Below are 13,152 nucleotides of genomic sequence, written 5' to 3' on the forward strand. Positions count from 1 at the left end.
GTATACTATAAATGCAACATTAGTACAATAATTCCTAGTATCACGTGAACCTAAAAAAATACAATTAATGGGTATATATTGCCATCATAAACATTATACATAAACTAACATCCTGTATACATTGAATTGCGACTTAATTTGCCCTGAGTTCAGAGGTCGGATATCCAGCGACGTTCCAGACGTGTCCTACTTTGAGGTGGGAAATATTCGAGATGTCTCGAACGCCAGTGCAGTCAAGGCAAAAGCGTCTAGTACCAGTGAAAGACGTCATCATACTGCGCAGTAAGCGTCAAGCATGGCTGATACGATAGCAGCACCAAACACTACATTATCCCAACTGCAGTCTTTGCATGGTATATTTGCCGTTTTTAAGAAACGGGGCCCAACCTCGGCAGAGGTGTTAGGCAGGCTGAAGAAGAAGCTTTTAAGGGGTGAATGAGTTTTCATTTCTTTTTCCTTACTTTCTTTTCAGCACTTCGATGTGGTCTGCAAATGTACGTGCAGTAAAATAGCGGATATTCTGTTATGCGCCTAGTGCGTATGTTATTATAGGCTACTGCCTTCACATTTCTACTCGGAATGATCGGAAATAGTTTCCTATGTAAACATTGCGCATGAACACCCTCTGATTTTCACATAGGAAACTCGTATTTCGTGTAATTTCGAGAGATATGAAGGCAGAATTGGTCACGCCTCTGCATTGACCATCTGATCACAAGATGAAGTTTGATTTAGTGTCAGAATGTTTTTTAATGTTTAACATGTTTTTTCTTGCACAGAGGCTGGTGTTGCAAATACAAAATCACGTAAAAGAAAAAAACTACTGAAAATCGGCCATGGCGGCACTCTGGACAGCAATTCATCTGGTGTACTTGGTAAATGTTTTCTTTCGATGAGACAGATACAAACAGTAGTTTGATATTATGAGATGGTTAAGATCACATATGAAAGGCTAGATCAAGATTTTCCAAGTTGTTACATGTTGGACAGAAAACATACATGATTTGTTTAAACAGTGATTGGAATTGGTGAAGGAACAAAGATGCTTACCTCATTGCTCAAAGGACCAAAGGTAAACATTTGCTGGGTCACAAGTTAATCTTTCTCCATTTGTCATTTCCATTTTTATTAGCATAATTTTGCAGCGTGTGGTGTTTTTACAGAAATACACAGCTGTTGCAGAGTTAGGGATAGCAACCGATACTCTTGACGTCAAAGGAAATGTTGTTGAAGAGAAGAAATATGGTGAGAATTGTAATTTTTTGCACTTGTGAGGATTAGGGCTTGAAAATGTTCTATTTTTCAGATCACATCACAAAAGAAGCTTTGGAGGAGAAGTTGAAGGAGTTTACTGGTGAAATTATGCAGGTTCCACCTCTGTGAGTCTGACCATTTCATTTGATAAAGAACAAGAGCTTTATATGTGTTTATTTCCTTAAGTCATAGAAATGTTTGCATTTTGAAGATACTCAGCCCTGAAAAAGAACGGCAAGCGCATGGCTGCCTTGATGAAGCAAGGTCAGGAGGTCGAGCCTAAACCTGCACGTCCTGTGAGAGTCTACGGTCTCTCTTTACAAGACTTCAGCCCGCCGCTATTCACATTAGGTTTCTCATTCATGTTATATATTTAGGCAAAGATGTTTTTATCATAACCACAATGTTAACACAGTTATATTCGTCCAGGTACTTAACAGTGGTATGCTACTGTATCAATGAAGTGCTTTGTATTTACACATTTACATTGTACATTCAGACCTTGAGAGTGGAAGTGGATGTCATGTCAGAAGTCTGGTTGATGATCTTGGAAAAGGTAGGAATCTAAAAATATTTATTTGAATGCAGTCTCAGTAACATCTCATCTATTTGGCATGTCTAATCTTAGTTACACCAATTCTTCTGCAGCGTTGTCATCTTGCGCTCACTTAAAGGAATTGACCCGGATCAAGCAGGAGGGCTTCAGCTTGGAGGATGCGTTAAGGGAGGATCACTGGACCTTCGCAGACATCGCTCAAGTTTTGAAGCCCTGCCCAGTATCACCAGAGCACGAGACGAATGCCAAAAAAATAAAACTCGAAGGATAAACTCTAAATCTAAGGGTGTGGCTATAGAGCAGAGCATTGCAAAATGCTTACAGGTTGTGAGTGACAAACTACATTTCCAATGAGAGGAAATTGCCATGTCCACTCTGAAATCATGTTTTTTTCACCTCAGAAGTATTGCTGAAATGGGATTATTTCTCTCTTTTTCGGACACTGAAAGACTTATTCGTGCCTTTTACATAAAGGCTTGAGCTACTGTATTATAACTGTATTATGCACCTGAGCTTCCTAAAAGCATCCTCTGTGTGCTTTATTAGAGTAACATTCATGTGTGTTGTATTTCGTTTATTACATTGATTTTTAAAAATATAATCATTCATTTTGTATTATTCTGGTTCTTGCTTAATCTTATGTTGCATGCTGTTTTGTCTTCACAAGATAAGTTTTATTTCCAAGTTTAACATCACAAGACAATGTTGTCAAGCAGTAATGTTCCGCTGTCTATGCTGGCATAATAACCCCTATTGAATTTGTTTCTAGTCAGATCAATTCTATAAATTCTGCTCTTTATTATATCTTCACTTTGTCTCCTGGCTGCTGTTCTTTCCCCCCATCTCTGTATATGCCAAGTGGTTGATTAGAAGAATGAACTTGAGCCAAGGGACAAAGTCAAAAAGCGATCTAGTGACACCTAGCGTAAGAACTACTGAACTGGACTTTTTGTTATATCAAGTTGGATCTATCAATACCTTTGATCAGTCTCTACATCCTGTCTTCTTTACACTCTGCTATTTTCTACAGCTATTTTGGTTTGCTAATAAATATCTATGTCTTGCAGTTTGTTTTGTTTCCAGCATAAGAAATGTTCTCTGTTCTGCATCTTTATATAATTTGTTTAAAAGTACTGTAAATACCTGATATACAAATACATTTTATAGAAGGGGTTTTGCTCATTTGTAACCTCAAGGGAAGTTATAATACGACATTTTGTGTTGTAACTCATAACATTATGGTAATTTCTTTAAATAATATGTCACAGTTTACACTTTCCCAATTGCTTAAAGATTTCTCATATTTTTCATTCTTTTGTTCCTCACAAAACCGCAGACCTCAAATTTACAAAACACAAACACTATTCCAAAACACGATTAAGTGTATGCCAAAAAAAAAGAAATGTATTAAAGGCATTTTACACCATAGAATGACATTATAAGCTCTGGTTGAGATGAATCTGGTTTATTGGAGTGTTTTATGCGTTCAATCATCTGTAAATCCCTTTTAGTCAGGGATTAAGATCAAAAGATCAAATTTGTCTTCTCTGCTTTCAGACAGTGTGTCCACCCATACTTTAAAGGCATTATGAACAAAGAGAATCACTGGAAATCTCTTTGAAATATAAACCTTACCTCCACCCTTGACTGCATTACATTTATTTACTTTAGAAAGAAGAGGTAATACAGATCTCTCTACTGCCATGGATCAACTAATCTAATTTTTGAAGTACATTACATCATGCAAGTGCCAGTTTCATGCATGCTGCTTCAGGAGCTCTATAAAGCTGCAGCAAAACTATGCTGTTAAGTGTTTACCATCTGGGGGCACTGTAGTGCTTTACCTTTGAGGTACAGAGCAATGAATTGTGAATCACATTTGCTTCCCACATGACAATATTTGCTAATCCTATAGGTGCTGGTATTGCATCAGCGGACAGTTATGGCACATGTGCTTTGTGACAGGCAGGGGCATGCAAGTGCAGTAATTCTGCATTTGACTGAATCTCTCTTTATAGCCCGAGGCTCTGATTCTTTCATTCCTCTGCTTAAGGTCTTAAGAGAAAGTGTCATGTTCCCTAGTGGGCCATGAAAGAATGTATGGTTGCTCTAAATGAGATAGGTATGTTCTTATAGACTGTATGACTTGTGCAAATGTAAAAAATGTTTTAGAGCTACTGTCTGTAACATGATAATTGGTCTGATCATAAGAGATTTTAATATGCTCTCCATATCTGGCCCTTTGTTGGTCTGTCTTTTGATTATACTGCAGGAGACACACCCATGCTCCACATTATAGCAAGAAAACAACGCCATATGTTTCTGGTGATACTAATAAAAGAGTGGCACAGAAAGAGCAGCAGGGATGTATGCCATCATGCAGTACTCTGGTTACTGTTTTAGTCCTATGGAGTGGGCAACAGTGTATCATTTACTGAGATGCACCAAGCACTTAAAAGAGGGGAAAAAGTTCATATTTGGGATTGTTGATAGTCAATCACTGAGGATGTTGTGAAGTTTGGACGTGAGATGGCTAATTGACAACAATACGCCCTTAAGAAAATTAACCATGTTTTTTTTTTGTGGTACAAGTGTAGTAACCATGTTTTTTTGGTGCATTGATTACTTATGGCAAAACCTTGGTTTTACTACAGTAACCATCGTTTACTATGGTTTTTACAAAAAACATGGTTTTCTAAAAAACAATTATATTTTGTGATAACCATTGTTGTACTACAGTAACTATGTTTTTTTGGTTTTAACTGTAGTAAAACCATGGTAAATTTTCGTAAGGGCGTTGTGTTTCTCAGTTGTCATATATTTTATTGATGCAATTAAACGTAATATGCATTATTGTTTCATGCTGGTCTGTTCTTGCATAGTTCTAGGTAAAATTGATTATTTAACTTCTATGATTTTGAAGTGCTTGCCACTAGTAGCTGGATGTTATTAGCTCAATGGGTAAAAATGTTTTATTTATTTATTTGTTTTATTTATTATACATATCATAAGTGAATGAATAAGTGAATGAACTGTAAGTCACTTTGAATAAAAGTGTCCGCTAAATCCATAAATGTAAAAGTAACGGTACATACAAATGCTAAGTCAATGTTTCACACAGTAGGCTACAGCACAAATACTACTTTCAAAGAGTTTCAAAAAACAAACAAACAAGAAAAACATCTCCATTGTTCCCATACACGAAATATTTTCCACTTAAAAAAGGTTTATTATCTAATAAATTCTATCCTACTGCAATGGAAAGTCCGGGGACGCGCACACTGACCACTGTCTCTTTAAATGTGCGCTCTTACTACTGAGCATGCGCGGACATCTCGGTATTGAGTTTGCTCCAACCTGAGGAGCAGCCAGCGCGAGCAGCTCGCACCGTGGACGCATAAACGTTGATCTACGGGCCAAATTCATACAATAAGGATTTTTCAACACATCCGGACGAAAACGAAGCACACCTATCCCGGGGCGCGAGGCGGTGGACAGGAATTATAACACATTGAGGTTGAAAAAAGGGGAAAATATGCGCATAGAGGATAGTTCCTCAGGTTTTCCAAATCCCTCAGCGCAACGGACAACAGCAGAAACAACATCCATATTACTGACTGCTGCGGTTTGAAAGGATGCGTTCTACTCTCAAAACATCTCCGCTTCCTGCTCCGTTTAGCGGTTTATGTGTAGCTCATGAACGTTTAACTAAGAAAAAGCTAAAGGTTTAAAGGATTTAAAGCGAACCAGCAGTGTATTTGGCCAGCCTGCTCAATGTTTACGCTTTAAAATGGCTGCGGAGGGTCTGTGGAAACAGAAAAAGACCGTTGATTAATATGATGGTTTAAAACTGAAAATATCCCATCGCTTGAGTTATGGTTACGGGGGGAAATATTTTTTTCAATGTCATGGGGGATTATTTTCCAGCCCTGTACCGCAGGAGGTAACGTAGGAAATTCCTGCCCTTGTTCAGAAACACAATGAGGCGAGACATATGATTTAACATGCTTGTGTTTGTACTGATTTTATCATATCACATCCTCATCTGGGGGGTTTCCGTGAAGTGATTGCTTACATTTTTTGGAAAAAGCTGCGATCTCGTATATTTAAGGAATATTCGTAATATTTGTGAATGGATCCCCCTTGCTGTTATAATTGAAACAGTCTGGGCACCAGATTGGGAAGAACGGCCCTAGGATATTGATACCCAGTCTAACAGCAGCAAAGTCATCCTTGAAACTATGGATGCTGGGAGGAGGATGCCCATCCTGAAGCTTTTTCTGGTCAGGCAGAGACTGCAGGGCATGCACACGTATTTATGGCTGTGTGTGATGTTCTCCCTGGTGCTGATATCGGAAGGATCTCCATCTAAACCGTGTGAGAAGAGCTGTCTGTCTGGCAGGTGTGTGAACGGATCCTGTGTCTGTGATCGTGGATGGGTTGGGGACCAGTGCCAACATTGCCAAGGCAGATTCAAGTGAGTATTAAATTAGACATGAATAACTATTAGAAACATTTGAACCTGTTCTAAGCTTTGGGGGTCTGGATCATGGTAACACGTTGAAGGTGTTTGCGTGTAAAATGTAGTTTCTTTAAACTGACCTTAGATTTGTAAAAAAAACTTGTTAGTATGATTTGTTTTATTGCTGAGTGTTGTGAGTGATTGTAACCCAGCATAAACATCAAACCTGTTGGCTGGTTCCTTGGTATGTGCAATAATTTCTAAAGTTTGTTACTAATTGCATTTTTATATTTGTCTAGGTATGATGGATAACTTGAAAGGGACTTTTAACATGTGTGCACCATCTGGGCAAAGCCTGATATGTGGGGCGTTTGTTCTTAACTGATCCCTTTTCTCAAACCATTTTCATGTGGCTGAAAATCTAGATCTTATATGCACTTTATAAAAGTCTTTATATTCTTCTGTGAAGTCCCATGGGTCATGACACAGTTTGGCAGAATTAAGATATTTAAACTTTGAAATGCATATCTGTCCGTCTGTCCGTCCCATCTGGGATGCACCGATATGTAAATTTTGGGCGATAACAATAACCGATAATTCTTTAACATTGGAATCCAATAACCGATATATTGGCCGCTATACAGTATATAAATATTAATATAAAATTCCGTAAGACTGAAGCAAAAGGCAAAAAGTGGACAACTACTTTTATTTGAAAACATTGACTGCAGAACACAAGGAAACCATTAGTTCTATTTTTTCCCCTGAAAATCATGTACCAAGCCTACACTAGTTTTTTTAACTTTAAAACTTTTCTGTTATATTTTTTATTTAATAAACAAATGATAGATGTTCTTCAAGAGCAACCCAGAAAATGTTCTTAATAGCCACATGTCTAACAGGTCTCAAGACAGAAAGCATTCAGACATCAGTCTGAACAATATGCTTTTGTTCCTATAATTTACACATTCATAAATACTGTATCTACATACTATTCCTACTAGGATGCTCCGATCCACCAGTTTTGCTTCCGATACCTGAGATTCGGTATTGGCCGATACCGAGTACCATCCGATACTAAGGTAAAATTGCTGAATTACTTAACAAACTGTATGCAACTGTATGCACTGTGCAAGGCATCAGGCTCAACTTAAACAATAATTTCCTAACCCTGTAACACAAAATAACAAACAAGTTTAGTGAATTATTTATTAAACCAGCATCAGTGCAACAATTGCAAAATATAACTAGTTCACTAGCTTAGTCCCAGTGAAAAAAAAAATTACAATGCCTATTTTTCATTAAATATTGCAGCGTTTGCTTTAAATAGTTTATCAATATGGGTCATTCTCCTCTTAAAAATCGTGTGCCCTCGTAATCTTTAGTCAAAATCTAAAAAAGAACTTCCGTCCTGTAATGTCTATCCATCTTAAATGACGCATGTTAGATGGCTTGGGTGGAGCATCCGTTAACTCCTCCCCTTCAACTGTCAGTCTGCTGCCAGTTCCATTTCAAAATGCAACGGCTGCTTTTATACATCAATCAAATTCAGAGAAAGACAAAAGCCACGCCCACTATTTTTCTCATTCAAAATTCCATTTCAATTGGAAATGCGTCAAAATACGGAAGTAAAAACGATTGCAACTTCTGGTTCACGGGGACGAAAATTTCTCATTGCTCTGAAAAGCGAGGTGTGCTATGATTGGCCAGTTGACCAGTGCGTAATGATTGGTCGAATACTGCAATGTGACGGAAATGTAACGCCTCTTACCATATTTGAAACATCAGGTTCCAAAGCAATTGTACTGACAGGTACACCCACCTTACTTACGTATACATTTGGGCGGTCTTAGTCAAATCATGCCACGAACTGACTTAGATTTGTGGGGGTGTGGTTACACGAGGCATTTCAGGCAGGTCTGGGTGAGCATTCGCTTTTAGATAGAATGCATCGTTTGTTCTGACACTTTCATTTTTGCAATATTTCGTGTCTAATACATGCACCAAAGACACAGAAAAACACGTGTTCACGCCATATGACCCCTTTAACACTTGTGTGATTGTGATGTTAAGATTATATGTTCTTGCTGGGGAAATGCAGGCATTATGCTCAAAGGAAAGTCGGCTCAATGTTTGTGAACAATAACTCTGCAAGGACATAAAGATAACAGTGCTAAGCGATCACGTTTATTCAAGCACTTTTTTTGTGATAAACATAATACTGTATAAGAAATTTCAAAGTTCTGTGAATCTAGAAGTGGAGACATTCTCATCTCAGTTTTATTCTGTGTGCTCAAGATGCATTCACCGTATTTACAGCTCGTTCTGCCATCAAATAATGTCAATCCGTCTTTCATGCATTGAATTTTAAATATTAAAATAATTATAAATATCAATAAGTAATTGTTAACATAACTGTATGTAGCTTTAGATCATTATCTACTTTTACGTTTATGCATGCATTCCGCGCTTCTGTCCGTGTTTTCCGCATCGCGGCAATAAGAAACCGATAAGCATGGCTCCAGTGAAATTATTATATGCCACTTTGATATGACATAGTTTGCGTAAAACCTACCATTTTCCTCCCTCAAAACACCCCCACAACTCGTATTTCAAGTGGTCATTTCTAAACGCAATGCCGTTGGCACAAAGGAAACACATGCTAGATCGTTCCTCATACACTTTTAAAATCTGTTAATAATTCTTTCTTCATATTGTTTTAGTATGTTATGTAAAATATTTTTAAACGAAACATTAAAATGAAAGTTATTTGAATTATAACATTTTGTGTAATTTTTTCATGTGATCGACTGTTGTTTTCAGTGTCGACTAGTAGGAGCTGTACCATTTAAACGACTAGTCTCGCACATCCCTAAAATAAATAGAAACAAAATCTCTTTATAACTGTTTAGTTTATAACGTGCTCTTTGGTATGAAATCTCAATTAAATTTGTGGTATAATTCGAAGTTTTATCACCACCCCTCGGAACATTTACTCAGCATATATTGCAAACAGCCGTGGAACCTGTTGGCATAGCTGTTGTAAAATACCTCTAAATCGCGGATGTTTTTGCTCTTTCCATGCTGTTCGCTGCTCTATGCTCCATATGTTAGCTTGTTCACCTGTGTACTGAGCACGTTGCTAACGTATAATGTCACACACTGCGCACAGCCACGGCGCGAAGGCGTTTAAAAGCCAGCATCTCCATAAACTTTTACATCGACTAGCTATCTGATTTGATGTCAGATCAGGCCAGTTGTCACCGATACCCCATCTAGAATTTTATTCAGTATCGACACCAATACCCGATACAAATATCGGATTGGAGCATCCCTAATTCCTACATCAATGTTTTGCTAATAGCAGTATGAATGTTCACGACAGAAAGACAGTAGCCTACTGTACAGCATTTTAACTGTGACCAAGGTGCAGCTGAAGAAGTTTAACCAGAGGAAATGATTTATGATTTTTTGGCTATAATATATCAGCCTAAATTTTATTATAAATTTATCGATACCGATATGGCAGATAATTTATTGTGCATCCCTACTATCTGTCTGTCTTTTTGTCTGTCTGTCTGTCTGTCTATCTATAGATGTACTACATATAGATCTACCTGTATCTTCACAATGGGTGTCAAAGGTACTGTAGAAAGACATGATTTAGCTTGAAGTGAATGTACAATAGTTTGTCAGCTGTGTGATAAATGAAACTCTTGAACAAAGCTCCTGTGCACTTGCTTTAAATAGCAGCCCACTCTTATTGGGTAGACTAGAGATCATTCTCTTTTCTCCATCTCAGAGTCAGCTGATATGATGCTATTAGCATTATAAATAACGCTGTCACTCAAAATAAACTTCAGAGTGATAACCAGACCTACATGAAAGGATGAATAACTTATTGGTATTTGTCCAGGTAACTTGTCCAAGTACTGATCTTTCATCTCACCATACCACACGGTGTTATTCCCTGTTAGATTCTGCTCTGCCATCTATAAGCCTGGCCTTATGTCTCGGGCAGCCAGGTAGACTATCTTTCACACAAGGGGAGGTCTCAAAAGTGAGCAATCGCCCTGACAAATAGCGTTTTGTTGTGCATTATTGACTGGCTTTGTGGATACACGGAACGAAATTCTGTTCTTTTGTAAGGGGAATTTGTCACTTGCCTGGCTTACCGCACCAATTGTTTAGGCCCCAGATTGCTGTGCAGATATTGTTTATGAGGATGCAGAATTATTAATGGCCTGTGTTCGGTTTCAGATTCATAAGTAACAATCACCTTGCTTGCCTGTTGGTGCACTTATAATGTGAGTCTCTGGTTCATGTTACTTCTAGTTAGAATTTAACAAGGAAGCATGGTGAATGTCGTATTTAATTCTTTAGTTACAAAGAAACAAACTTGTAACATCTTGTTTAATTTGTTTTCAGTTTAGTTTATTTCTCTGAATTAGAAATAGAAAATTATAATAGAAAAAATGCAATGGTATACTTAATGGAGATATGTGAAATATTGTGCACCAATTTCTAAGTTGTCAATGTCCACGCATTAGTCCCTGGTTTCTGAATCACTAATGGAGTCAACTTTATTTTTAAGTGTGCGGTTTGAGCATTTTTAGAGCAGTAATTTCATGATGTAGTTTAAGTCACAGTCTTACTTGGAGATGGGCTGGCGGTTTGTTGCTAACTGCATGTTGTCCTTACATGATTTACCTCAAGTTATTTTTCTGTTTACTGTGTGTGTGTTGTTAAAGTTAAAGCCTGCTTCAGAATTGTAACCTGCGCATTATTGAAAACGAATAGCGCTTTTTCAGATAGTACTATGAAGTTGAACTTCTGATAGTATGAAGTCCTTGTATTCTCTAGTGGATTTGTGAATTTTCAACTTGTGTATGTGACCCTGCCTGGACTACAAAACCAGTCTTATGGGTCTATTTTATTGAAATTGAGATTCATACATCATCTGAAAGCTGAATAAATGAGCTTTCCGTTGATGGTTTGTTAGGATAGGACAATATTTGGCTGAGATACAACTATTTGATAATCTGGAATCTGAGGGAGCAAAAAATTCAAAATACTGAGAAAATCGCCCTTAAAGTTGTCCATCAGAGGCGCTGTAGCTGGCTGTTTCTAAGAAGAAACAGGTTTGTTTTAACGCTCTCTATTGACCTGCCGCTGTAATGACGTAATTCTAAGCTTTACATAGACACCAAACGTGAGTGGGTAATTCCCAAAGAGTGGGCAGCAGCAAGCGAAGTTTGTAGGCATGTTTTTGGCCATTTTTGTTTGCGATTTTGCTGCATCCACTCACAAAAATAAAGTTTACGTTTAAATTTACGTTAGGAAATTTACTAAATATCTTCATTATACATGATCTTTACTTAATATCCTAACACCGTGTCTACACCAGACATCAAACACATTAGAACCCATTATAATTTTAAATTTTGTCCACACTGGATGCGACGCGGCTATCCCATTAGAACAAGCGGTGTGTCATTTCTCGTCGCGCTGCATCAGGTGTAGACACGATGTGATGATTTTTGGCATAAAGAAAAATCCATAATTTTGACCCATACAATGTTTTGTTGGCTTTGCCACAAATATACCCATTCTACTTATGACTGGTTTTGTGCGAAGCGACAAAAGACAATAAAACGCATTAGAACCCATTATAATTAAAAATTTTGTCCACACTGGATGCGGCGCAGCGCGGTGTATACACAGAGTTTGAGTAGACCTGGGGCCGGTTGCATAAACTACTTAGACTAGTCTTTTTTTTCTTTAAGACTGGTAATAACTTCTTAAAGTCAGTTACATAAAAAGGAAGATTGGTCTAATTGAAATTTGAAAAGTAAGACTGATTGGTCTTAAAGGGGTCATATTGCACGGCTAAAACGAATATTATTGTTTGTTTTAGATGTAACGCAATGTGTATACACCATTTAAAGTTTAAAAAACGTTGCATTTTCCACATACCGTGCATGTTTGTATCTCCTCTTTGCGCCGCCTCTCTGAAACGCAATGATTTTTTACAAAGCTCATCGCTCTGAAAATCGAGGTGTGCTATGATTGGCCAGTTCACCAGTGCGTAGGGATTGGTCAAATACTGCAAGCATTTCACGGAAATGTAACGCCTCTCTTACCATATTCGGAACATCAGGTTCCAAAGCAATTGTACTGACAGACGATGCAATGAGATTTACAATTACGCCCACCTTAACTATGTGTAGATTTGGGTGGTCTTAGTCAAATCATGTTATAGAGCATTCGCTTTTAGATAGAATGCATCTTTTGTTCCCACACTTTCATTTGTGCAATTTTACGTGTCTAATACATGCATGGGCAACTTATAACACACCAAAAACACAGAAAAACACGTACTTCCGCCAAATGACCCCTTTAAATAATTGCTAGTCAGTGAGACTAGTTGTTAAGATTCAGTCTTAACAAATAAACTTAGCGGCTAAGTTTATTTAACTGGCCCCTGGTGTTTGGTGGCTTTATCAGCTGTAATATCACAGTTCAGAATGACATTTTGTGGTTTAAAATGTGTGAAATGTACTTGTGAATGAAAAAGCACACTTTGCAGTGGGTTAAGGTTTAGGTGTAGTTTTGTGAAATTAGTACTTTGATCTTTGTTGTGTGTGTATAAACATCCATTAGATGTATGAAATCATGTCTGCTGTAGACTGCTGGGTGGGTAGTTGTTGGTGAACTGATTTGGCATTTGGGTTAAGCCAAGCCTGCCGACATGATCTGTGCTCTATTTATAGACTGATCTTTGCTGATGACTTTCTAAAGTGCAAACATAAGCTGCATCATATTCATCTGATCTCAGTATTGACAAATAACTTAACTTGTACCAACTACAGTGCATATA

The 13,152-nt window shown here is 37.7% G+C and overlaps 2 protein-coding genes across 3 annotated transcripts in view; both read left to right on the top strand.

The window, feature by feature from the left end:
* The first annotated feature begins 261 nt into the window (after nt 1–261).
* LOC130569137 (pseudouridylate synthase TRUB1-like) lies at nt 262–3,076 on the top strand. Of its 2 annotated transcripts, none has more exons than XM_057358553.1 (8): nt 262–431; nt 780–875; nt 1,017–1,072; nt 1,146–1,245; nt 1,307–1,379; nt 1,466–1,605; nt 1,754–1,810; nt 1,903–3,076. In XM_057358553.1, exons 1-8 carry the CDS (start codon nt 296–298, stop codon nt 2,079–2,081), a joined length of 837 nt encoding a protein of 278 aa, XP_057214536.1. In that variant the 5' UTR covers nt 262–295; the 3' UTR covers nt 2,082–3,076. The 2 variants fall into 2 exon arrangements, with proteins under 2 accessions (XP_057214536.1, XP_057214537.1); XM_057358554.1 differs by having other exon boundaries at nt 1,164–1,245; nt 1,903–3,074.
* A 2,095-nt stretch (nt 3,077–5,171) lies between these two features.
* atrnl1b (attractin-like 1b) overlaps nt 5,172–13,152 on the top strand; it is a 77,163-nt gene continuing 69,182 nt past the window's right edge. The window contains exon 1 of the mRNA XM_057358543.1: nt 5,172–6,287. Within this exon, the coding sequence (XP_057214526.1) occupies nt 6,052–6,287 (236 nt within the window). The 5' untranslated portion in view covers nt 5,172–6,051. The remainder of the gene's footprint in view (nt 6,288–13,152) is intronic.

The sequence above is a fragment of the Triplophysa rosa genome, linkage group LG18 (genome assembly GCF_024868665.1).
Source record: "Triplophysa rosa linkage group LG18, Trosa_1v2, whole genome shotgun sequence".
Lineage (NCBI taxonomy): Eukaryota > Metazoa > Chordata > Actinopteri > Cypriniformes > Nemacheilidae > Triplophysa > Triplophysa rosa.

Coding starts and splice junctions, on each gene's coding strand:
- LOC130569137 (XM_057358553.1), top strand. CDS start 296: ATGGCTGATACGATAGCAGCACCAAACACTACATTATCCCAACTGCAG. Junction 876..1,016: donor CAATTCATCTGGTGTACTTG/GTAAATGTTTTC, acceptor TTGTTTAAACAG/TGATTGGAATTGGTGAAGGA. Junction 1,246..1,306: donor TGTTGAAGAGAAGAAATATG/GTGAGAATTGTA, acceptor TCTATTTTTCAG/ATCACATCACAAAAGAAGCT.